This window comes from Dendronephthya gigantea, unplaced genomic scaffold (assembly GCF_004324835.1).
Source record: "Dendronephthya gigantea isolate DGI-Jeju-01 unplaced genomic scaffold, DenGig_1.0 000013F, whole genome shotgun sequence".
NCBI classification, from domain to species: domain Eukaryota; kingdom Metazoa; phylum Cnidaria; class Anthozoa; order Malacalcyonacea; family Nephtheidae; genus Dendronephthya; species Dendronephthya gigantea.
Genome location: NW_021163023.1, coordinates 2628805 through 2647738, shown reverse-complemented (window position 1 = coordinate 2647738; position 18934 = coordinate 2628805). Strand labels below are relative to the sequence as shown.

The 18934-nt window shown below is 40.8% G+C and overlaps 5 protein-coding genes across 6 annotated transcripts; 4 read left to right on the top strand and 1 right to left on the bottom strand.

Annotated features, from left to right (window-relative positions):
* The first annotated feature begins 209 nt into the window (after nt 1–209).
* LOC114519448 (SUN domain-containing protein 1-like) lies at nt 210–3434 on the top strand. Its single transcript, XM_028539575.1, has 14 exons — nt 210–411; nt 699–892; nt 1013–1039; nt 1346–1404; nt 1495–1591; nt 1681–1712; nt 1821–1911; nt 2102–2139; nt 2249–2333; nt 2435–2550; nt 2648–2710; nt 2787–2897; nt 3030–3122; nt 3196–3434. The coding sequence occupies exons 1-14, from the start codon at nt 296–298 to the stop codon at nt 3313–3315; spliced, it is 1242 nt and encodes a 413-aa protein (XP_028395376.1). The 5' UTR covers nt 210–295; the 3' UTR covers nt 3316–3434.
* A 125-nt stretch (nt 3435–3559) lies between these two features.
* Nucleotides 3560–5620, top strand: LOC114519276 (L-xylulose reductase-like). The gene is given in 9 exon segments (XM_028539382.1): nt 3560–3751; nt 3823–3920; nt 4291–4445; nt 4581–4623; nt 4796–4895; nt 5017–5081; nt 5192–5258; nt 5261–5308; nt 5458–5620. Coding segments are annotated over 9 exon segments (732 nt in total). The 5' UTR covers nt 3560–3699; the 3' UTR covers nt 5562–5620.
* A 259-nt stretch (nt 5621–5879) lies between these two features.
* Nucleotides 5880–10240, top strand: LOC114519275 (dynein intermediate chain 3, ciliary-like). 2 transcript variants are annotated; one of them, XM_028539381.1, is made up of 16 exons: nt 5880–5915; nt 6031–6149; nt 6375–6576; nt 6711–6872; nt 6979–7097; nt 7495–7637; nt 7725–7838; nt 7930–8034; nt 8281–8561; nt 8697–8750; nt 8841–8884; nt 9112–9247; nt 9338–9484; nt 9576–9667; nt 9758–9971; nt 10086–10240. In XM_028539381.1, exons 3-16 carry the CDS (start codon nt 6394–6396, stop codon nt 10113–10115), a joined length of 1824 nt encoding a protein of 607 aa, XP_028395182.1. In that variant the 5' UTR covers nt 5880–5915; nt 6031–6149; nt 6375–6393; the 3' UTR covers nt 10116–10240. The 2 variants fall into 2 exon arrangements, with proteins under 2 accessions (XP_028395182.1, XP_028395181.1); XM_028539380.1 differs by lacking the exon at nt 6031–6149 and having other exon boundaries at nt 5895–5984.
* Nucleotides 10241–10305: 65 nt separating this feature from the next.
* On the bottom strand, nt 10306–14574 carry LOC114519274 (protein argonaute-2-like). Its single transcript, XM_028539379.1, has 4 exons — nt 14435–14574; nt 11673–14263; nt 10930–11343; nt 10306–10797 (listed from the first exon to the last, which is right to left on the bottom strand). Exons 2-4 carry the CDS (start codon nt 14125–14127, stop codon nt 10418–10420), a joined length of 3249 nt encoding a protein of 1082 aa, XP_028395180.1. The 5' UTR covers nt 14128–14263; nt 14435–14574; the 3' UTR covers nt 10306–10417.
* A 276-nt stretch (nt 14575–14850) lies between these two features.
* LOC114519447 (protein argonaute-2-like) lies at nt 14851–18647 on the top strand. The gene is made up of 3 exons (XM_028539574.1): nt 14851–14994; nt 15090–15421; nt 15465–18647. Exons 2-3 carry the CDS (start codon nt 15245–15247, stop codon nt 18378–18380), a joined length of 3093 nt encoding a protein of 1030 aa, XP_028395375.1. The 5' UTR covers nt 14851–14994; nt 15090–15244; the 3' UTR covers nt 18381–18647.
* Nucleotides 18648–18934: the final 287 nt, after the last annotated feature.

The window sequence follows — 18934 nt, the reverse complement described above, 5'->3', positions numbered from 1 at the left end:
TTGTGTGCGTTCCCGAATATTATTTCTCTCAGAAGAAGTTATTTTTCTTTCAAAGTCGTTTGAGATAAGTTCAAAAAATCGTTCGTTTCTTGTATGAAAAAAATATGAAAATGTTTTCAGGTGAATGCTGCTTTCCCATTGGTTCGTTTCTCATTATGACGTCATAGTTCATTCAAAAAAATAAAAATGGCGGAGGTGAAGGTGTTTTAGTTTTCAAACTAGCATTTTTCTTTGTGCAGAATCTCGCCTCAAGCGGAGGGAAATGGATATGTGACTCAGTAAATAACTTCAACGCATGGCCCGGAGAAGGTCGTCTGTCAAACAAGACTCCATCTTTGCGGAGGGAACACCTGAAAAGACGGAAGATGCTTTGGAGGATTCTGAAAACTGGCCTCGCAGACGGTCGCGAAGGTTTGTATTTTCAAAATGGTGTAATTTTTATTTTTATTGCTACTATATGCAGAGTATGGGGGGAGTAGGCTTTTAGATTATTGTATAGTATTATAAAACAATTCAATACTACACACTCGACTAAAGATACTGAAATAGAAATTATGCATATCAAACTTTAATATGGAAAAACAATTGATCAGTTTTCAATAGAATTTATAGGTTGGCTATTGTTCTCGTAAGCCTCAGTTAAAATGCTAATGGCGTATTTAAAAATCATTTGATAACATCATTTTTCCCAAACCAAGGCTCTCTGGACAATCAACGGACCAGGCCGAAGAACTGGCCTATCTACAGTCCTTGGCAAACAAACAGAGCTCAAGCAAGGACGATAATAACAATGTAGTGGATTCTACAAACAAGAACCCGGAACAGACAAACGAGATGGCGAGATCTTACGGCAAATATGAAGAGTTAAAAGACACGCCAGATCATTTATACGGTACGATAATACGTGTGATTACACCTCGCTTTCCAGAGCCGGGTTCAACATGATTTTGGAAAGACGTCCGTAAATATTGTAGAGAGCGATAACCCCAGGAAACTCTTCTATTTTCTTTAGGTCTTGACGGAAGACTTGCGTCATCAGGTAACAATGCTTTTGTTGTTTTTTTCGAATTGCATAAGCTGTGTTTACAAGGCCTAGTTCAAGATTTGAACGTCTAGATTTCCGTTGTGTATAAACGCAGCACTTCGACAAAACTATGGCCCTTGTCCTGAGAACATAAGCTATCTGGTCCTGCTAAGCTGTCTCTAGGCCAGGCTAGACCATAAGCGAACAGGGCTTTAGATATGGCATGCTCCACATAAGAATCGATGTTCAGTTGAGCCTCCCTTGTGACTGTGGGGCTCCAGAATGATGTTCATTCACCGCTGATGCTGTTGTTTCTTACAGACGAGGATGCGGACGTTGATGTTGGAGTTTCTTTTGATGAAAATGACAATGACAATGATGTAAGATCGGGTCTGAAAAGGCCCTAAAGAATAAAGATGTAAATGTTTTCCGGCCAAATGTATACTACATATCCATATCTTATTCCACAGTTTGTTACCAAAATACGAAATTACGTGCAAGAATATTGGAAGACTGGATTTCTTATTGTTTTACTGGCTGGAGTTCTGACCGCAGCTCTTGTGCAGGGTAAAATAAAAATGGATAACTTTCAGGCTTCTAATAAGGCATCATTCTATCATAAATCTATTGATTTCTGATTCTGTTCAATATTGCAGTCTATAAATCAAATGATCCACCTAAAAACGCTGTAAGTATTCCATTGTCATTGGTATTATTTCTGGAAATACCCTAGCGCTATACGACTCTATCTATATAACTCTATCAATCTAACCTAGTGAGGCTATACTATATCTAGGACGCAGATCGGAGCTCCGAGACGCTGAGGAAAATTGAAGAAAAGGTGGACAGATTGTCGACGGTATTGCAAGCACTTGCCAATCATTCAGGTAAAATCTCCCACAGGCGTATGTGATTTATTAGCTGTAATAACAAGAGGAAAACTATTGGCTTACTCCAGGCAAAAAGCCGGTGAACGCATCCGTCACGTAAATTCGCATCCGTCAGTTGGAGAAACGGATTAATGCATCAGAGTACCAACTCTTGGTTGGATGTTTTAGTTCTCTTGTTTCTTTTCAGACTCGCCCTCCGACAACAAATCGCTTCTTTCAGAGAAGGTACGTGGATGTAATCCCCCGCTTGGCGCCCATCTCATGGACCCCACCCTACCCCAACCTCACCCCACCCCCACCTATCAAACTTGATATCTTGTATTCTAACTTGCAGGCTGTACAGGATATTGTTCAGGCAGCCCTGCAAAGGTATAACGCAGATAAAGTTGGAATGGCGGACTTTGCGCTGGAGTCTTCCGGTAAGATGAGTTTAAACTCTCCGTCAACTTACGTGATTTCTCGTGTAAGCCTTGTTTTCATTTGCACCACGAACACGCTCGATGAGTATTCCTCTCTCCAGGTGCCCAGATTCATGATCCTTACCACAGTGAAACGTACGATGTTGGTGCAGCCAGAGTGGTAGTCTTTGGTGTCCCGTTATGGTTAGATGTTAAACACCCACGAGTGATACTTCAAGTAAGCCACATCCAACTCTCCAGCCCCTCGAGACCCTCATTTTAGCATCTTTTACTTTGTATAATGCAAGGTGTTGAATGCGTCCTTTTTTTACCAGTCTGATAACAGTCCCGGAAACTGCTGGGCGTTTAAAGGTCAACAGGGTTATGTTGTGATAAAGGTATTGAAGTTTGCATGCCGGAAACTTTGCCTGTATGTCTTGGAAAGTAAAATCTCAACGCGGTTCCTTTTTCTAGTTGTCCAAAATCCTAACACCAACGGCTTTTAGTTTGGAACACATCCCCAAGTTGCTCTCACCAACTGGTGATGGTCGAATACCAAGCGCCCCAAAGGAATTCACTGTTTGGGTGAGTTTTCAAACGTCAGGATCTACGACTATTTGACTACACACGGATCGACTTTGCCGGCCCTAATCATGCATTACGTTCCGTGATATTCCCTGGCGTTCATTGCTTCTTACTCCAGGATGTTTCCCTTAGGCATGGAAGGACCCAATTGGCAACGAAAGAGTTCAGTTAGGAAATTATATCTTTGATAGTGATGGTGACTTTTTACAGACATTTGAAGTTCAGGTAAGTATTTTGTGCATTCACCCTCTTCACCGAAGCACTCTACAATGAACATTCTGTTTTTTCTGTCATACAGTTTGTCAAAGACACGATTGCGGTCCAGTACGTGGAACTTCGAATCCTAAGCAACCATGGCAACCCAGAGTACACGTGTATATATAGATTCCGTGTCCATGGCAACCCACATTATTCGTAAACACCAACCATGATGGCACAGTCAGTTTTGATTTCTTTGTCTACTCAGAAGTCAGCCTAGGTTTCTGCTGAGACGTCCCATTGTAAATGATGAATATGATTTGTAAATTGTAAATATATTCTAAAGTTAATTTTCAGTAATAAAGTATTCTCCTTAGAGATCCAGTAAGGATCATCTCTTATTCATCCAGTGTTACTACAGGAGGAAACCTAAACTAAACTAACTTTATCCAAGACATAACCAAGTCACTCTCCACCACACACTGGGGTTTTTGACTCATTGTTCGACCCAGAGCACCTCTAACGCGCGGTCAGTCTAGAGGCCATGGGTACGAAAATGGTTGCAAATTGCCAAATTGCAATATTTGAAAGAAATTAGGAAATTATGGAAATCAATTTTGCTGGAAAACGTGCGCTTGTAACCGGGGCTGGAAAAGGTAAATGAATGTGATATATTTCCACAATTCTCACAGTAATTTTTGCTGATATATCCCCTTTTTTTGTCTAGGAATTGGTCGGGATACTGCAAAGACTTTGGTGAAATGTGGTGCAGAGGTCATCGCTCTTTCCAGAACCCAGTCTGACTTGGATTCGTTGCGAAAAGAAGTATGTAAATTATGTAATAGACCATAAACTAACATATCTCTGCGTAAAAAACTATTGGTAGCCTTCATTAGGCATTATAATTAACTCACAATAATTAACTCACAAATTACAGTGTTGGTCAACTAACCCAACTTGAATCGTTTACAGTAAGGATGATCCACCACAGTGACCACACTACAGGAAGAAGTGGTACTAGCTAGCTTGCAAGCATTCGCAACCAAGTACAAAGCCAACACATAGAATGACCACCATCAAACTCACTTTAATTACCAAGCCTCAATTCCACCACTAGAATCTATGAATTAGTCACATGAGACCTAAGAATTTAAGATGGAACAAATGCATGACCAAACCATTGCTTTTATTTCAGGTGCCCGAAATTCAAACAGTCTGCGTTGATTTGAATAATATTGCAGAGACTCGAAAAGTTTTGTCTTCACTTGGCGACATTCATTTGCTTGTCAATAATGCTGCTGTAGCAAAACTGGAGCCTTTTATGGAAGTGACAGAAGAGGCATTTGACTTGTAAGTGTTGAATGCTGAATCAAATGTAAATAAAATTTTGTGTAATTGTGTCCATGCATAGTTGAATTTCTGTTATTCATTTAAAAAATTCACCCAAATTTTACATTCCTACCTTACAATCCCATCTTTTGGCAGATCATTTAATGTCAATGTGAAAGCCGCCTTGTTTGTTGCCCAGGTACTGTTAAAATAGTGTTGTTTTGTTGACTTGATAACTTAATCACTTTTGTCCATGCTAACACACAATTCTACAATCTTGCAGTTTATTGCAAAAATTAAGGGATGCCAATGGACATATTTTTCAAGTCCTATTAAATCTATTAGTGTATGAATGTCCTGTTCATCTGTAGACTGTTGCAAAAGGAATGATTGCTCGAAAGAATGGTGGATCTATTGTTAATGTATCAAGTCAAGCTTCCCAGTCTGCTTTGAAAGACCACACAGTTTACAGTATGTAGTTCAGTGTCCATGAGTCATGACAACATCTCTGAAAGCTCAGGGTACTGTAACTGACAAAGTGAAAAACGGTAATAAAATGAAAAAAATTAAAAATGAAATGAAATATTTCCAGGTTGTACAAAAGCTGCTCTTGACATGATGGGAAAAATGATGGCTCTTGAGTTGGGACCACACAAGGTAAGTTCTCTTTTTTTGCATGGAAATGCAATTGAATTGCCCAGACTACAACTTTCTCTGACTCATAGGCCATGACTCATTGATATCTTATTCATTTTCTAACTTCATAGATAAGGGTCAACTCTGTGAATCCAACGGTTGTTCTAACAGATATGGGAAGAATCGGTTGGTCAGATCCGTCAAAGCTAAAGGGATGTTGGAAAAGATACCATTAGGACGCTTTTCAGGTAATGCCTAATGGGTTTCCTAATCCAATGCTTCATCTGATGGTGTGAGAGATAATCTCTGTATGACGATCTATGAGATAATCTCTGTATAAAGATCTGTGAGATAATCTCTGTATAACGATCGTATTTTTGATCGTATTTCATTACAGAGGTGGATGAAGTGGTGAACGTCATCTTATTTCTATTGAGTGACAAAGCAAGTATGATAAATGGTGTGACATTGCCTGTTGACGGGGGATTTCTAGCTACCTAGATATACATAAGTGGTTAATTCATATGTATATAGTACCATATGTCATAATTTTCATGGCGAATAGTATTTGGATGCTAGTTGTTGTGAGCCGAAAATTTTTTTTCAAACCAAATCCGTTTGATATAAGTTTAACAACAGTATTTTTTGTACGAAAAACATGATGAACAAAATAAAAAAATTGAAAAAACAACTGAAAACTGAAGAGATATCATTCCAGCTAACCCAGCACTTGGCGAAAGAACGGACTTTCCATTGAAGAAGATTATCAACGAATCTCGCGCGGACGTCCCGGACGACGTATCCATAGCAACGAATTTCATGTATACTCCGCCATATTTGAAAAGGACATGGCTGGTGAGTTTTTGCACCTAGAAATCTTCCTTTAAAACCATTTCTCCAAAAGAATAGACGTTTTATAGCAAGGTAGGACACATGTATTTTCTCTTGAATATTTTCGTTGATTTACTAGGTTGAGATTTTCCAGCAGAAAACTTAAAACAAGCAAGGGGAGGCGACAAGATCCCAACTCCCAAGATCTACTTTAGATATAAAAAGAGACTTGTGTGAAGTTATTCTGACAAACTTGAAGTACAGACAAACTTTTTTATTTTTACTTTAGAATTGTAGCATTTCAAAACCAATAAAAAATAGGTGATAAAACGAGTCACGATTTAGAAAGTCGTATTAACAGGGGGTATTAATTGAGATGGTAGATTTTCCCACAAACAAACAGCAGAACAAATGATCAACTGTCCGACTAAATGCAATTAATAGGGTGATGGTAACCCTTGCTAACATGCAACTCATTTCCAGTTAATCAAGTTGAAGAAAAATGGAGATAGTTTATGTATATACAAAGAAAAGAAATGAGTTTGGTCGGCAGTGTAATTTCTCAGATCGTCAAGCAGAGCTGCATGTTGATATCCCACCAGATGAGAAACTTGCCGGTGACTACATTGAGAGAAATCCTTGCGACACCGGCATTCAGTGCTCTCAGGAAATGTCCGAACATGAGGTGAGCTGGTGACTGGTGAGGTACTTTCCAGGAAACCACCTAGTTTCTACACAGTTCTGATCAACAAGGATAAATCTGGATTTTGCTACCAACCCCGTAAATTATAGCCTAATTGGGACCTTTCGCAACTCTAGTTAAACACAGAAAGATTTGAGACAGAAAGCCGTGGGATAAACCATGTTGAAGGCGGCTGGCCAAAGGATATCAACCCTGCTGAGGTGGAACAAACCATCCGATTTCGAAAGAAAGTTGAGAAGGATGAAAATTACATCAATATAATCCAGCAACTGGGATCAGTAAGATAATACAATTTCATATTAATTATCCCTACAACTGTTATATATATACTGTATGGCCTCAGATTTATCCTCATAATCCCATCTTAATTTGATCATTATTCAGGTAATGGAACATTGTATCCAGCAGAATAATGCAATTGACATTTATGAAACATATTTTCATGATATTGAAAGTGATTCTTCAGGGGAACCACCATCTGCAAAAACCATCAATGTGTTCAGGTTCGTAACCCATAGTTCTTGAATGTAACAATGATATCTAAGAATGCCCTTTCAAACATAATTAGCACAGTTGACAGTTTATTGGAATTTAAACCAGCCTAAAGACTTTACAAGCTCCATATTTGAACCAATCTTTAATAAACGTACCAGCCTAAAGTCAATCTTTATTTAGTTAAACCAGCCAAAGTCAATTATTAAACCAGCCAAAGTCAATTATTAAACCAGCCAAAGTCAATTATTAAACCAGCCAAAGTCAATTATTAAACCAGCCTAAAGTCAATCTTTATTTAATTAAACCATCCTAAAGTCAATTATTAAACCAGCCTAAAGTTAATCTTTATTAAACCAGCCACCCTCAAGATAATACAAGCTAACTAGCTCTATTTGAATTCCACAGAGATCCAAATGAAATGAAGAGGACCGCGACCAGTTTATCATGGTACCCTGACGGTGCGAAAAAACTGGCAGTGTCCTACTCCATTCTCGAGTTCCAAAAGTCTCAATCAGACACTCCAATGGACTCATATATTTGGGATATTGGTAGGTACAGTAGAGTACTACTTCAAAATGTAGAAATTTTAGCCCAGCAACTATGTGAAGTTTCAACCAAGTTTCATCTGCTTTTAGAAAACCCAAACAAACCGGAGTTGGCCTTAAAACCTGTTTCACCCTTGGTTTGCCTGGAGTATAATCCTAAAGATCCTCATATTTTGATAGCTGGCTGCTACAATGGACAAATAGGTAAGTTCACCTCAAGAAATATGTGTTTAATTTCCCTTTAAGAAGACATGTGTGTGCCTTTTATATTCATATTTTGATATCTACCATTTAGGTTTTTGGGATACACGAAAAGGCTCCCATCCAGTTGAGATGACGCCGATTGAGAAGAGCCATCGAGATCCTGTTTACAAAGGAATATTCTTGCAGTCAAAAACAGGTGCGAGTTCTTTTAGTTACGGTTTTTGTTTTGTTAAGGCCCGTTTAACGCTTTCGATGTTACCTGCGATTTTCCTCTTAATGAGTAATTAGTTACGAATGCTCTGATGTATAAGAGCTTTTATATAAACATCAGTAACTAATTTATCCAAATTCACTCGTTTGCATCTATTAAAAGAAGAAAATCGCACAAAAATCCGCCTTTAAACCTGTTAATAACTGGCCTTTTTGTTTTCAATTTCTTCAGGCACGGAATGCTTTACGACCAGCACAGATGGCCAGGTTCTCTGGTGGGACATTCGTAAGCTCGGAGAACCGACGGAAAGCCTGTTACTCGTACCAAACCCTAAAGAAAACCCTCGTCCCATGGGTGGAATGTCGCTGGAGTATGAACCCACGATGCCGACCAAGTTTATGGTGGGAACAGAACAAGGCTCGGTGCTGCTTTGCAACAGGAAAGCCAAGTCGCCAAGTGACAAGATTGTGTGTTCATTTACTCAACATTACGGTCCTGTTTATGCTGTGCAAGTATGTTTATATAATTCAGCCATATGCCTGTAGTTGTGGAGCCGTGTGATTCCTCTTGAATGTCCCATGCTATATAGCCAGCGCATCTTAGAGGGTGTTTGCGAGCGAAAATTTTTATTTTGATTATTTTGACAGAGGAATCCATTCTTCCCGAAACAATTTTTGAGCGTTGGTGATTGGGCAGCCAGGGTAAGTATGCTATGGTGGTATAGATGGATGGTTTTCACCAGCATGATAATTAGTACATAGATGGTGACTACTTCTTACCTTCACCTTCAGATTTGGTCCGAAGATTTGCGGGACTCTTCCATCATGTGGACAAGGTACTATGTAGTAACATTATAGGCGGTTACTTATACTTGCTTGTATAGGTAAAAGCCTGCCAAATAAATTCAATTCTGGAAGGAAACATCTGGAGTTATGGGCCCCAGACATGTCTGACATGAACAAAGTTAGTTGCTTATGAAAACTGATGGATCGCGTCCGATGTGTGTCAGCCTTTGGAGAGAAAAACTGCCGAAAACTAAATGATTGTGAATTTTTGTTGCAGAGAGAACATGTCTTACATGACAGACGGTTGTTGGAGCCCCGTGCGACCAGCTGTGTTCTTCACGACGAAGATGAACGGTACTGTTGATGTATGGGATTACCTCTTTAAACAAAATGACCCAACACTCAGCATACAGGTAAGACAGACCTCTTTCTGTCCGTGCGCGGGTCAGATTGCAAAGCCACGTACTTACTAATCTAGTTCTCATAACTACCATTTGTGACAGGTTTGTGACGAAGCTCTGAACTCTCTCCGTGTCCAAGATCAGGGTCGTCTTGTGGCGTGTGGCTCGCACGCTGGTACAGTCACCCTGCTTGAACTCTCTAATGGTCTTTGCAACATTCAGAGAAATGAGAAATCGTCTGTGAACGCGGTAAGCATTTAGTTTGCTGGATAAGAGGACAATAAAATTCAGTAAAATTAAGATGATAATGAAAACTAAGTGTATATGTGTTCGTTTTGAGATGTTTGAACGTGAAACAAAACGGGAAAAAATTTTGGAAACGAGACATCGCGAAATGAAGTTGAAAGAAAGATCTAAAAGTCAACAAGAAAAGTAAGATTGTTGCGAATGTTATTTCTCGCAGACGTTGTTTATTTAGATGGTCAGAATTAAATTGATCGTTGTCAAAATATCCTCGTTCAGAGATGATGCAGAGAAGCAGGAAGAGGAGAGCGAGGAAGATCTCATTCAAAAAGCTGAAGCCGACTTCTTTGCCGTTATTGAAGCAGAGATGAAGGTCCGTGAAGCCAAGGAGAAACAGCAGATGGAGTCTCTGAAACAAATGAACAAAACTTTGACTGGAGATGGAAATAAAGAGACCAGGATTAACGAAGAAGAGCTTTTAGAAAAAGATGAGGTATGATGGACCTTGCTTCAGTGAAACAAACGTTTGCCTCGCATTTACCACAGTAGGAAATAATTTTGTTTGGCCATGAATTCGTCAAATTCAATTGAAATTAAATTATTTTAGGAGGAGGCAAGAGAATCACCTCGGATGTGAGCAGATTCGTTTACATGTAAATATACGTTTGAATTGAATGGCAAAACAAATTTCACACAATTATGGTGCAATATTGTGATACATATTTAACACCTCTTTTAATATATATTTGTAGATGAGCATGTTGTAAATACATTGTTTTTAATCTGTTCATCAACTAGTTCACAAACTGAACATTTTAACCATAATTTTAACCCATCCCTGCATAAAAGAAAGCTTATAATAGATATTACATATATCAAGCAATGTCATGCATCAAGCAATTCATGCATCAAGCAATTAATGTCATGCATCAAGCAATGTCATGCAAAGTACATGGTGCAGTTCACATTTGGATGCACTGTGACCAAGTTCTTCATCTCCTGGGTCACCTCTTTGGGGCCAGAGTCATCGGATGCGGTACTACCCTCCGTGCTGTTCTCAATCTTTAAATGATGCCGAGCTCGAAATGCCACATGATGGGCGTAGTAGGCGGGGGCAGGGATTGACACAGACCTTGCACATCTCACATAGGTGTAGCACAATTGGTAGGTCAAGATCTGCAGCTCATCGGACGAGAAGTTGCTATCATCGTAGAGAACATGGTAGAGAGCTGGTTTGCTGGTACCCTGTATACCAGCATGGCTGCAAAGGTACCAATTGAATTCAGATGGATGACAGATCTGTCGGTCGACCACTGTACCTGTATAATAGTGAAAGATCCTGATTGAAACATTGAAAGTTTTTTTTTTATCATACATGGCTTCTGGTATAAAGGGGGAACACCACCAAATATCTTAACTTGTAAGCTAAACAATTAAACCAACAAACTTACCTGCTGGTATATTCTGGCTCTTGCCCTTTCGATCCCTTGGGTCAACTGCAAAGAGTCTAGCATGATGACGTTTCTGGACAACAACAAAGGTTATTGCAGGTGTGTATCCAGGCTGCAGTTCAAGACATGCCTTTTGAATTGCAGACAATTCATTAATGAGGACATCTTTGAATTGGCCCTCGCTTACTCCATCCCGGTAGAAGATAATCTTTCCTGGAATTGCATTTGTTGAGGCCCTGAATTTCCTCAAGAGTATTTTGACCATGTCTTTTAGATCTTCAATCATTTCCTGGCGGTGTTTCTGAACACGAACTTCAGCATTGTACAGGGTTGGGTAAGAATCCTTGCTGGCTACCACTGCTGCTATGGATGGGTTGGACTTATCACCAGCACCAGGATGAGTTACATCAGCTCCTAAACCATTGACAAATGATGATGTTTAGCGATATAAATTACAGCTGCAGCAATCCAAATGGTTTAAGGGTATGTTTTTGCATTTTTGTAGAAAGCCAGGCAATTTAAAGTGCGGTAATTAAGTAATGAACAATAGAACTTCTGTAAAGAGTAAACATTTTAAAAAATATAATTCTCCAAGTTTTTAACTAAACTATAGTTTATCAACATTCTTTTCCTGATGACTATAGTTTGGAAGAAAATTATATTTTTCCAAATGTTAGTTACCATTATGGTGTTTCCACTGTTGTAAATTTTAACTATTGAAATTTCAAAGCAAAATACTGTACCAAATATGATTACTGGATCCCGGAGGATTGGGGATTTTATGTCTCTGTGAAGGGCACAAGTTGTTCCTCCGAGCTTTGCATTAATCTTAAGCCATAAGTTAACAAGCGTCTCTTTTTTTCTCCAGTCACTGAAGTCACTTGATGCTTTGTCAAATTTGATACATTGAGTGGTTATACCATGGACAACATCACCACAGTGCTTGACTTCTTCGTAAAAGTCATCACCATCGATAGGTAAGACGACAAGAATTAACTGCAAATTAGGATAACGAGCTTTGAGATTGCCAAACAGCTTATTTGTACCAAAGAAACCTTTCTCTATCGTAACAAAGCATGGATTTTCATTAACACGAACACCTTTTTCACGACCAACTTCTACCAGGTAATAAATTAGGTTATCAATTCCCTGGTTGTCCAAGTAAAGAGGGCCTCGACCTTTTGCATTTTCATTGATGTACGAAATCACAGCCCATTCTCTCAACTCTTTTGGATCGAGCATTTTTTTTGTCATCTTCCATGCACCATCACGAGGCAACTCTCTCGCAGGTCGGTTACCTGGACCATACATCAGAGTGGGTGGTTCTAAAACCCGGCCTTGAATGGTCACCATTTCATTGATGATACGGATACCAAAATCTCTGGAATACGGGTCACTTTCGTAGTTGAGCTTTCTGATAAGATCCATAATCTTCTGCATGCGATCTGGAGCAGGAATGGCTGTGTGGCGAATCATCTGTTGTGTCTGCCTTCCAGTCAACCTCCCTTGTTTCTTCTGACCTTTGGCAACTACACACAGCTCCATTGGGATAAGACTTCCCTTCTGACCAATCTTAACACATGGTAGATCAGAATACCTCAAATTTATACCGTATTTTGACTTGAAGTAATTCATCACCGTCATTTTCTGACCTTCACAGTCGAAGGTTTCTTCCCGTGCTGATTTTACTGACAAACCACTTGCCTTTTGTTTACGCCTCATGTGTGTCGTTTCCACCTTGATTGCCTTTATTTCTTTGGCTAACTTTCTCCGTTGTCTTTCATCTAAACGAGTTGGATAGTCTCTCAGGTTAAGGAACTCACACACGAAATCTAGGACAGGCTGTGCTTTGTAGAATCCAGTTGCACATGTGTCAACATTCAACATCATTTTCCATTGGGTTGGACGGATACTAACAAATGTCCCATTCCAGACTTGTACCCCAGCACCAAGATCCTTCCCATGTCCCAGCAACTCATAAAATGATGATCGCACTTGGACAGTTTCCTTTCTCATCTTTGGCAACTGTTGTAGAACAACCTCAATGGCTTGCATGGTATCATATGGCACATCCGTTTGACGTCCTTTCAGAACCTCGTTAAGAGCATAGAGACTACAAGGAGCTGCATATTGCACTTCAACAATAAATGTCTTTTCTTTTCCATTTTCCGTTGTGTGCTGTATTGTATACTGTCGACGGTCTTTGCCTATTTTAGGAATCAAAGTGCGACAGTACATGTTCTTGCCATTTCTATCATACACCAACTTGGGACCTGTTGGATTCTCTTTCTCATACAATTCCACAATCTTTCCTATAATTTTTGGAGCTTCTGCCTTGGTATAACCTTCCCCACTTTTTTTGCCTTTTTCTTTGATATCTGTGTCGTAATGATGGATGTCTTCAGTTGGCAATTCAACTGGTAGGAAGTTGGCTCGGAGTTGAATCGGTCGTCCAGATTTGCCACCACTGTCAGGTCGGCGTGGTGGCTTTGGTACTGCCTTGTGTGATGTTGGGGAACCACGTTGCTCACCACGGGGCTCTGGTTTCTCCGCTCCATGAGGAGGCTGATGCTGCTGTTGTTGTTGTGGGGGTCCAGGTCTAGTTGTTGGTGTGGATGGCTGTGGTTGTGTTGATGGTTGTGTTTTGCGGGTAGGGGGAGTTTGAGCTGACCTGGGCACCTTTTGAGATGGTGTTGCGCTAGGCTGTTCCTGTGGCTTGCTAGGGCCTGCCCCATCTGGTTGACCCCTTGACTGTTCTTTTGTTTGCTGTGGTTTCTGAGTCTGTTGTACCTGCTGCTGCTGTGGTTCAGATCTTGCTTTTGTCTCTTGTGGTTTTAACTCTGCTGATGTGGTTGCTTCTTCCGGTTCATCTCTGGCCTTTTTTTTTGCTCTCCGTTTTTGGCTTTTAGTCATCTTGTGTTGCTGATCTATTTCTCTTTCTGGTGGTCTCTCTTCAGGCTGTACGGATGATCCTTGTCTTGTTTCTTGCTCTGGTTGTTGACTTGCCTGAGGTTGTTCTGTCCCTGGTCTTCGTTCAGGCATAGCAGAAGCACCCCTTTGTTCATATCCAAACTCCTGAAGACCTCCAGGAGTACTTTCACGTTGCTGCTGCTGTTGTCCTCTGCCTCCCTTTCCACCATGTTTTCTTCCCCTTCCTTTTCCCCTCTTCCCCCCTCGTCCACGTCCTGGCTCACTCATAATAATTGACAATGAAGTTTCTTGTATTCTGACTTGTTTATTCTATTCTTCTCAGCATGAAAAAATATTCATGAGACTACCGCATAACCATTCATACAATGAATAACTGTTCCTCTTTTTTCTTGGAAGTCAGCCCCTTATTCCGGGTAAAAAAGAAAAGTTTGAGATACGATTACATCATTGTATGAAATATGGCGTAAAATGCATAGTCATAGATTCTTTTCACATAAATGACATAATTCGTAATAAACAAAATTATGTGCTGATGTTTTAAGCACTAAATTTGTACGATTTATTGCACTTATACCTTCCTTAAGGGTTTGGAATCACGTCTGATATGCTATAATTCAGGATTTTCAGTTTTTTCCACTGCGATTGATGAAAAAATAACTTGTAAACAAACACATATTTTAAGTTTCGTTTTCTTGGGATTTCCCCTTCGACTACGTTGCAATTTTAACACCCGGCCTGGTCGCGGGTTTGCTTTTTCAAAAATTCTTGCTTTAACTACAGTGATTATTAACACAGAAAAAACGCAAATGTTTGTAGGTAGCAACAGTATTTTCTATAGAATACAACCGTGAAAACCTTTTAAATAATCGAATCAATAAAAACACAACAGATGTAAATTGTGAGAAGTAAAATGACGAATTATATTTTTTTCATTGCAGTCAGTGAAAATTGATCAGGCGCGGGCACAGGGCATTTTAAGGCAAGCTTCGCAACGAAGATGAATGTAAAGTTTTATTTTATTTTTTTAACCAAGAAAGAGCATCGATATTATTCAACAAAAAGGAAAATCTATTGAAAGGAGACATAATATTATTTCAGGGAAAAGTTTTATGCCCTGTCGTGCAATTAAAACAGGTAAGAATTTAATGAAACCTTGGATACAAAGCGATACTTGTCAGGCTGTCAGAGTTCGTATTTTGTTTACTTCCGTTTCGTTAACAATTTTATAGGTTTCCTGGAAAATACCTTCTAAGAAATGACGTGTTAAACTCATATCAAAAGAAAGAGCGCAGTGAATCACGTATGTAGATGTTTACTTGAACGAGTTTTCAACGAATTATCATTGAAATCTTACATTCAAATTCATCAAAGAATTGAATTTCAAATGTCTGAGGAACAAGGAGGTAGAGGGAGGGGTAAAAAACGTGGAAAGGGCCGTCGTGGAAAAGGACGTGGACGAGGAGGTGGGCAAAGTGAAAGCAGTGCCCCTGGTGGTCTACAGCAGCATGGAGAGGAGGAGAGAGGGGCAACTGCTTTGTCTGTGAACGACAGCAGGGACAGAAATGACATCTTCTGACACCCCAGACCAGAACCAAACGCAACAGGGAGCACAGACTCCTAAGAAACATGCGGAAAGACAAGAGCATGGAGGAACCCAACCTGCTTCGCAAGAACATGGTAGAGGGCCATTGGGCACAGCTTCCCACACACAACCACAACAACAGCACCAGAAACAACAAAAACGGCAGCCACAAAAACAACAACCAAAGCAACCAGATACAACTGATGGTGGGTCTCCAAACAAGCCTGGAGAAGATCAACCACCCTTGAGAGCCCACGGTGGTGCAACACCTAAAACCACACCAGTAACCCCTCAGCAACAACCATCCAAGACACCCCCACCTAGCCAACCAGCGGGCAAACCACAACCTCAAGCAGCTCAACCAAAGATCCATGCCCCACAACAACCGACTGGTCCACCTCGTTCTGAGAAAGGTGAGCTGCGACCACCACTCCGACCTGATAAAGGTGGCACGGTTGGTCGACCGATTCGTCTCAGAGTAAACTTCCTACCAGTACAGTTGCCAAAAAATGATATCCACCACTATGACACTTCTATAAAACCAAATTTCAAAACGAATGGTGATGGTTACACCAAAACTGAAGCACCAAAGATAATAGAGAGTATTGTCAAACAGTACGAGACTGCTAATCCGAGCGGGCCCAAACTTGTTTACGACAAGGACGGAAAGAATATGTATTGCCGCACGCCAATTCCAGGAATTGGGAAAGACAAACGAGAATTTAAAATTAAATTCATAACGGATACTGGCAAAGAACGAGAGTATACGGTTGCAATCCAATGGGCAGCTCAGGTAAGCCTCTATGATCTCAACGAAGCTCTAGAGGGTAGGTTGACTGAGATACCCAGAAACACCATGCAAGCTATACAGACTGTTCTCAGATTCCTACCATCAATGACCAATATCCCTGTGGGGCCATCATTCTTCAGTTTCCCAGATGGAAATGAGATGGACCTTGGTCTTGGACTGCAAATGTGGAATGGTCGTTTTGTCAGCATTCGTCCGACCCAATGGAAAATGATGTTGAACGTCGACACAAGTTCCACTGCCTTTTACAAATCACAACCGGTTCTTCACTTTATGTGCGATTACCTGAATCTTCGGAACATCCCAGCCAGACTTAACAAGGGTCAAGCTAAGCTGTTTCGGAAAGAGATGAAAACTATTAAGATTGAGACAACCCATGTCAAGAGAAAACAAAGGGTCAGTGGCCTTTCTGAGAGATCTGCCATAGAATCAAAGTTTCCTTTGAGTGGCAAAATGATCAGCGTTTTTGATTATTTCAAAACCCAGTATAACATCACTCTGAAGTACCCTGACCTGCCTTGCTTAAAGATCGGCGCCAAAGGTAATCTTCTTCCAATGGAAGTGTGTAATATTATGCAAGGTCAGCGACGTCAGGGCAAATTAACAGCAGACCAGACACGAGAAATGATCCGTCACACGGCCATACCAGCTCCTCGACGCCAACAGGAGATCCAAAGGGTGATTAGAGAAGCTAAATATGACCAGGACCCGTACTGTCGGGATTTTGGTATCAAGGTTGGAACGGAAATGGTAGCTGTGCAAGGCCGTGTACTAGAACCCCCTCTCCTGAACTATGGTCCAGCTAGTCAACCAACCCGCGAAAAACCGAAAGATGGTGCTTGGAATATGCAAAACAAAGCGATGTTTGAACCGAAAGAATTGAAAGAATGGGCACTCGTGTCGTACGAAAATCCACAATTCTTCGACGAACGCGCGATTGACAACTTCATCAACAGGCTTGTCATGGCTGGCAAAGAGAAACACCTCCTTATTCACCCATCACCCTGTCAAAAATTAATAAAACGTGGCTACGATGGCATCGGATATCTTTTTGGCCAGCTTCACAAAGATTATCCCAACCTTCAACTTATCGTCGTCGTTTTTCCCGGTAGAGGAAGCACGGATGAATATTATGAGGAGGTAAAGCATTACGGAGATGTTGAATATGGCATTCGCACCCAGTGCGTGAAGTCGAAAAACGCAAAGAAAGCCGATATGCAGACGATGGCGAACATCTGCCTCAAGATCAATGCCAAACTCGGTGGAACAACTGCTGTTATAGATAAAGGTATTCGCTCCCCGATTCTCAAACGCCCCGTTATCATCTTCGGCGCTGACGTCACCCATCCCTCGCCACGTGACTCGACCACGCCCTCGATTGCTGCGGTCGTAGCGAGCATGGACTCCCATCCCAACCTCTACAGCGCTGAGGTACGCATTCAGAAACATCGTCTTGAGATCATCGCCGAGTTAAAGGAAATGGTTGTGATCTTACTTAAGAAATTCCGAGCGTCTACAAAAGTCGCGCCAGAGAAGATTATATTCTATCGAGATGGTGTCAGTGAGGGACAGTTCAGAGATGTGCTCATTCATGAACTACAAGCTTTCCAACAGGCCTGCAGGGAACTTCATCGAGATTACAAACCCCAAATCACCTTCATCGTTGTTCAGAAGCGACATCACGCTAGATTCTTCGCTGAAGATACACGAGATCAACGTGGAAAGAGCAAGAATGTACCCGCCGGGACGGTGGTCGACACCCAGGTTTGCCACCCGTACGAGTTCGACTGGTACCTCTGCAGTCACGCTGGTATCCAAGGTACCAGTAAACCAGCACATTACCACGTCCTGTACGACGACAGCAACTTCAAGTCCGACGACCTGCAGATCCTGACCAACCAGTTGTGTCACACCTATGTGCGCTGTGCCAGGTCAGTGTCCATCCCTGCTCCCGCCTACTACGCCCACCACGTGGCATTTCGAGCCCGCTACCACCTCAGTGAGGTCGACCGTGGGAGCAGTGATGGAAGTTCAGCCTCTGGAGGTGAGGGGGTCACCCTGGATAAAAGTAAAATGATTCAAGCTATAAAAATCCACGATAAAATGAACTCTACGATGTATTTTGCATAGAAAAAATATGGTGTATGAAAGACAGCTCTTTCGTGGGAAAATTAGACAGCAAACTCAGATTAAATGCATGTCAGTTTATGACAATAAACACGGTGAAATATGCATTAAACAGCATATATATTTTAGCAAATAACATTATATATATATATATTAAATAGTGCTGCACATAACATTTTAAGTTTAGCTTTAAAAGCCTAGGGTATAAGATAACTCCAAAAGATTGTGTAATAAATCAATATCTGGGTTGATCCAATACAGTAATCCGATATTTTTATATGCATATTAAAACAGCGCGTATGAACCAAAATCTTTGCTATGTAAGAACGTTTGTAAATTACTAAATTTGCTAGCAACTACCCACTAACAATGGTTTAAAATTATACAATTTTGTGCGTAGCCTAATCCTATAATCTCCAACCACAGCGGTTACATATTATGTATTAAAGTTTTTTGCAAACAAACGCGCAAACAGCATGGAGTTGAAAACATGCTCACTGCTCAGCCGGCCTCCAGGTGTTATCGAGATCAGTGTCGCCGTACATTTCTGTGGTACT

Excerpts from the sequence above, each read along its gene's own strand:
- LOC114519448 (XM_028539575.1), top strand. The coding sequence starts at position 296 with ATGGCCCGGAGAAGGTCGTCTGTCAAACAAGACTCCATCTTTGCGGAG. Across the intron at positions 1,912-2,101 it reads AGCACTTGCCAATCATTCAG|ACTCGCCCTCCGACAACAAA; the intron begins GTAAAATCTCCC and ends GTTTCTTTTCAG. Across the intron at positions 2,551-2,647 it reads ACCCACGAGTGATACTTCAA|TCTGATAACAGTCCCGGAAA; the intron begins GTAAGCCACATC and ends TTTTTTTACCAG.
- LOC114519275 (XM_028539381.1), top strand. The coding sequence starts at position 6,394 with ATGGAGATAGTTTATGTATATACAAAGAAAAGAAATGAGTTTGGTCGG. Across the intron at positions 7,098-7,494 it reads AAAACCATCAATGTGTTCAG|AGATCCAAATGAAATGAAGA; the intron begins GTTCGTAACCCA and ends TGAATTCCACAG. Across the intron at positions 8,751-8,840 it reads TTGGTGATTGGGCAGCCAGG|ATTTGGTCCGAAGATTTGCG; the intron begins GTAAGTATGCTA and ends CTTCACCTTCAG.
- LOC114519274 (XM_028539379.1), bottom strand. The coding sequence starts at position 14,127 with ATGAGTGAGCCAGGACGTGGACGAGGGGGGAAGAGGGGAAAAGGAAGG. Across the intron at positions 11,344-11,672 it reads GGATCCAGTAATCATATTTG|GAGCTGATGTAACTCATCCT; the intron begins GTACAGTATTTT and ends TCAATGGTTTAG. Across the intron at positions 10,798-10,929 it reads GAGCCAGAATATACCAGCAG|GTACAGTGGTCGACCGACAG; the intron begins GTAAGTTTGTTG and ends ACTATTATACAG.
- LOC114519447 (XM_028539574.1), top strand. The coding sequence starts at position 15,245 with ATGTCTGAGGAACAAGGAGGTAGAGGGAGGGGTAAAAAACGTGGAAAG. Across the intron at positions 15,422-15,464 it reads TGAACGACAGCAGGGACAGA|GGAGCACAGACTCCTAAGAA; the intron begins AATGACATCTTC and ends CAAACGCAACAG.